This window comes from Sphaerodactylus townsendi, linkage group LG07 (assembly GCF_021028975.2).
Source record: "Sphaerodactylus townsendi isolate TG3544 linkage group LG07, MPM_Stown_v2.3, whole genome shotgun sequence".
NCBI lineage: Eukaryota > Metazoa > Chordata > Lepidosauria > Squamata > Sphaerodactylidae > Sphaerodactylus > Sphaerodactylus townsendi.
The window spans coordinates 22,853,278-22,857,781 of record NC_059431.1 but is presented as its reverse complement, the minus strand read 5'-3'; the positions used below and the strand labels follow the sequence as shown (position 1 = coordinate 22,857,781).

The 4,504-nt window shown below is 38.0% G+C and overlaps 1 protein-coding gene across 1 annotated transcript; it reads right to left on the bottom strand.

The window, feature by feature from the left end:
• Positions 1-542: 542 nt before the first annotated feature.
• LOC125436920 (heparan-sulfate 6-O-sulfotransferase 1) lies at positions 543-4,044 on the bottom strand. The gene has a single exon (XM_048504296.1). The coding sequence runs from the start codon at positions 3,915-3,917 to the stop codon at positions 3,309-3,311; it is 609 nt and encodes a 202-aa protein (XP_048360253.1). The 5' UTR covers positions 3,918-4,044; the 3' UTR covers positions 543-3,308.
• Between the last annotated feature and the right edge of the window lie 460 nt (positions 4,045-4,504).

Genomic DNA, 4,504 nt, shown 5'->3' with positions numbered 1-4,504 from the left:
GCACAGGCAAAATAATGCGTTTTCAAACCACTTTCACAACTGTTTGCAAGTGGATTTTGCCATTCCGCACAGCTTCAAAGAGCATTGAAAGCAGTTTGAAAGTGCATTATTCTGCATGTGCGGAATGAGCCTCTGCTACTTCCAGCATCATGCAGCTTTCTATAGTTGCAGACTATATGTTAACATAAGAAAAGTTCAGTGAGTGACATGCAATAAGAAAGAGTAGAACATCATCCATACAAAAATGTGGCCTAGTGAGGTTTAAGCAGTATTTCAGATTTAAAACTATGCGTGTACCATTTTTACAGCATCAATCTCTTCTCAAAACATCTGGTGTCACACCAAACAGCAGTTCATATAAATTACAATGAACTGTATCCATACTATGTTAGTTTCCCTACAATGCTTATAAAGATAGGAAATTTGGCATTAGAATAAAAACTTAACAGACTGCTGACTGCTTCTTCTCTGCTTTCGTATTAATTTATGTGAGGATTTAGCTAGCACTTGTTTCATTTTGTAGCTTCTTTGCTTTTTTCCTATCTTCTGGAGTCATTTAGTACAAACAATTTTGAAATGTCAACTAGTAAATGTCTTTTTGTAATGGATAAGGATAATCATCCTTAATTTACATATAGGAAAATTCAAGAAGGAAACCATTTGCCAGAATTGGGATCTGAAATGGGGACACACTCCCTTCATCCGCCTCAACTTAATGCATTTTGAGCACAAAAGATCACACATGCACACACTCACTTTCCTTTGGCAGATTTAAGTGAAGTTGATAACCATATTCAGTAGTTTTATTTCTTTAGCTTGTTGTTAGAACATGATTATACAAAGAAAATGTGAGAGAAAGCCTCCACCAGGAGGTTCCCTAGGCAGGGCCATTAACATACATTCAGGTTTTTTGTGGAAGTTAAATTTAGACACAAAGAACAACACTGTACGTTTTGTCTTTGATCATGTAGCTCAATATGCAGAAGCAAATTCTGAACCTTGGGACTTGGTGTGAACTGTACAAAGCATAACCCAGCAGGCTTTCTACTCTGTACACTGTGATGATCTACATTTTGTACTATAGATCCCTAATTTTGAGTGCACAGTAAAAAGCCACTGGTAAAGCTTTATGTACTGCATAAAGAACAGTGGCCTTCTATGGCTGACATGTTTTATGGGTAAAAAGATTCTTAAAAACATATTTTTAAAAAGGCTTCATTTAGTGATAGAAATGCACAGGTGTCCTATGCATTAGTCAACTGTTATTATTTCCAAATTCAGGATTTTAAGCATGCAGCCTCTCCTCCATAACAATAAAACAATAATTCTACGTTAAGAGATGGGTTTTCCTGGCCTAAATCTCAAATGAATATATATGACCAGCTGTGTACACTCAGAGAACAGGCGGGCCTTCTTCATAGAAGCACTAACAAGCCAAGACGAGGTACAGCACTAGCACTGATTGACAGGTTGATCTGGTCAAGTACTTAAGACCCCTTGTAACTTTCAATGTGGGGATAGATAGGGGCCCTTGAGTATTTGACTTCATCACATAAGCACTTCATTAGATGGGTATGTTTTTCAGGAACTCCATGCGTTTACTGAGCTTTTCTTTCTATATGATCCAAGTCCTTTTCACTGACTGCCGGGGGGGCGGGGGGGATGACTAAAAAGATAAAGCCATGTAGATAGAGGTTACATAAATTTCAGCATAAACCTTCTGTACTGCCATTTCTCTGAATGATTTGCAGTGAGTCCTCATCTGAGAACTGGTGAGTCCAATCAGTCAGACTTAGCTACTAATGTAACCGATTCACTTTCTAGGGACAGGTAGTCACAGGCAAGGAAGGTAATGGACCCAATTTGTTTTTGCATCATTCAAACCAACTCTCAGAGATGTGCATAGAAAAGAAACAAAATCAGCATTTTAAATGGGGAGATCAAATTTATCACTGAAAAAGCTCTGAACAAAATATGTATAATGTTAAAGAAAGTAATACAGTGGTTATAAAAAGGATTGTAAAATCAAAGCCTGAAGTTGAGACTCAGTCAAGATTTCCAGTCTTCTGATACAGCTGCTTTGTTTAAAATGAAAACTCAAGGCAAAATTTGTCTATTCTGTGAAAAAGCGATATGAAGTGCTGTCTCATAAGTTCAATAAAACAGCAGTTATTATGCCTATAGACAGTAGATGTAATCTAGTAAAAGTTAGCTGCATCTAAGTCCTAGGTTGAAATCAGTGCAGCTAAAGTGCTCAGTTGAACGCTTATATCAAGCCATGCATGGGACTTAAATAGGCCTATTTTTATTGCACTCACTGATGTTTATGATAAAATATGTCATCTTGAATAAGGAGTATTCTGAATGTTTAATATTTGTTTCTAATTAAAGAAATACTCTTATTGGAGCAAAGGATTTTTTAGGCATAAGCAAGTTCCAGCATGAGAACAATAAACTCTGTGATGATCCGTTTGTATGAAACATCTTAGCCCAGTGGACCATCTCTTCTTAAAGGCAAAGGACTGATGCACACACAACTCATCTTTAGAAAAGGAATTGCATGAATATGTGGTAAGATTGCGTGTAAGATTTACTAAGGACATCTACCTGTAAAGCAAATATTGAGGATATTTGTTTGCAAATTCTCCAGTTTAAGTAATGCAGTGTATATGAGTGAATGCGGTCTCTGCATGCAAGATACTAGCACAACATATCCAAACCTCTGTGCTTGCTTTGTGATCCAGGTGTATTTGCTTGAATATTCTCTGCTTTATTCTTTTCCTTTGTTCTTCTTTGCATTGATTAGACGGCATTCTTTTTAACCATTGTTTCCATTTGAGGCCAAATAGCTGTATTTGGGGCAAAGTCTCTATCTAGGTTGGAGATCTACTATCATTACCATGACTTTAACAATTGAAAACCTGACATGAACCAGGGGGAAAAATCCAGATTTTGGAAGATCAACTTGAAAAAGAGTGGTTACAAAGCTACCATCCATGGCTTCTAGATCAGACTATGAGGAAATGAAACATTACAATGTATTTGGCCTCAGAGCCGGGGTGGGGGTGGGGGCAATGTTTGTGCATCTGAGCTTTCTAGCATTGACTCTTTATTTATTTTTTTTGTTTTATTTTATTTTATTAAGAACCCCATTGGTCTTATAAGAAATAGTAAAAAGACCCTTTGTTTAAAGAAGCATCCTACCTTCTGTTTTACAGACTGTTCTTAAATAAGATTGTTTTTAATTCCATGTTTCTTTTATTATGGAAACCTCAATATTCTGTTCTTAGTAAAAAAAATTGTCAAGGTTACCACTTCTCTATAATATGGCTCATGTAGTCCTCTGTAGGCAAACGTCCTTGCTCTTCCATCTCTTCCTTGGGAAGAGCCTCATTAGACCGGTGAAGAAGCCTCTCTTCCCGATTCTTTATCCTCTGCTCCATCCTCTCCAGCTGTCGCTTGTACTGGTATCGCTGTTGAAAGAGGTCCTTTGCATAGTCATACAGCTGCATGTCCAAGTCATTAAGCTCCTCAATCCTTCGTATGGTATTGTTGTCCACCTCCACTCCACCTGCCCTTGTGCTGTTGTACTGCATGAATGGCCTGATGAATTTCAGATTGAAAGTTCTCTCAAATAAGTACTGTGTTTTTCTCTGGAACTCTGTCAAGCCAAAAAAGGCCATGTCTTTTAGATTCTTCTTGGCACTCTCCAGCAGTATCTGTGCTCGCTTGTTTTCTGGGATAAAGGACATATTATAGCAGCCCACCAAACTCAAATCAGCCAGCATCCTCACTTGACGGTTGTTGGCTAAGTTATATGGGCAGTCCATGAACTCCTGAAGAGTACAGCCTGACCAGTCTGTGCCTTCATAGCATGATGGTAACTCTTCAGGGGTTGGTGTTCGGCCATCACACATGTGCAAGGATGTTTTCCAGGTAGCTCCTCGTTGCACATGTCTCCATTCACTGAGGTAGCGGGACACAGGATCTCTCAGCAGAGTGATGTAATAAAATTTCCTGTAAGAAAGAGAAAAGTATATAAATATTCTACACCATGAAATAATTATTTTGCTACTGGGGCATACTGAACATGTAAGGCAAGACAGTTCATGATCAGTATCAATATCAATATTTGCTGGCTTTTCTCATGAAACTCTTGAGATAAATCTTTTACATAGCAAAAAGATTACAGAAACATTATTATTTTTATTTCAGCCATGCTTTCAAATATCACCTTCTCGCAATAGACTGCAGATTTCAAACAACCCACTCACCTCTTAATACTCTTTTGGCTAAAGGATCAACTGAACTTCCATAATATCATACACCACAGAATTTTGATAAGGTGACTCATTCTATGGCATGGACCATATACCACTCAAATAACATATATTTTATATACAGGACACCTGAATACAACTGTAGAACTGCTGCCTAGATGAAACCTACCCTAATTCAACCAGTGGTGTAGCGCCTACGGGGGCAGGAAGGATGCGATGCCCCA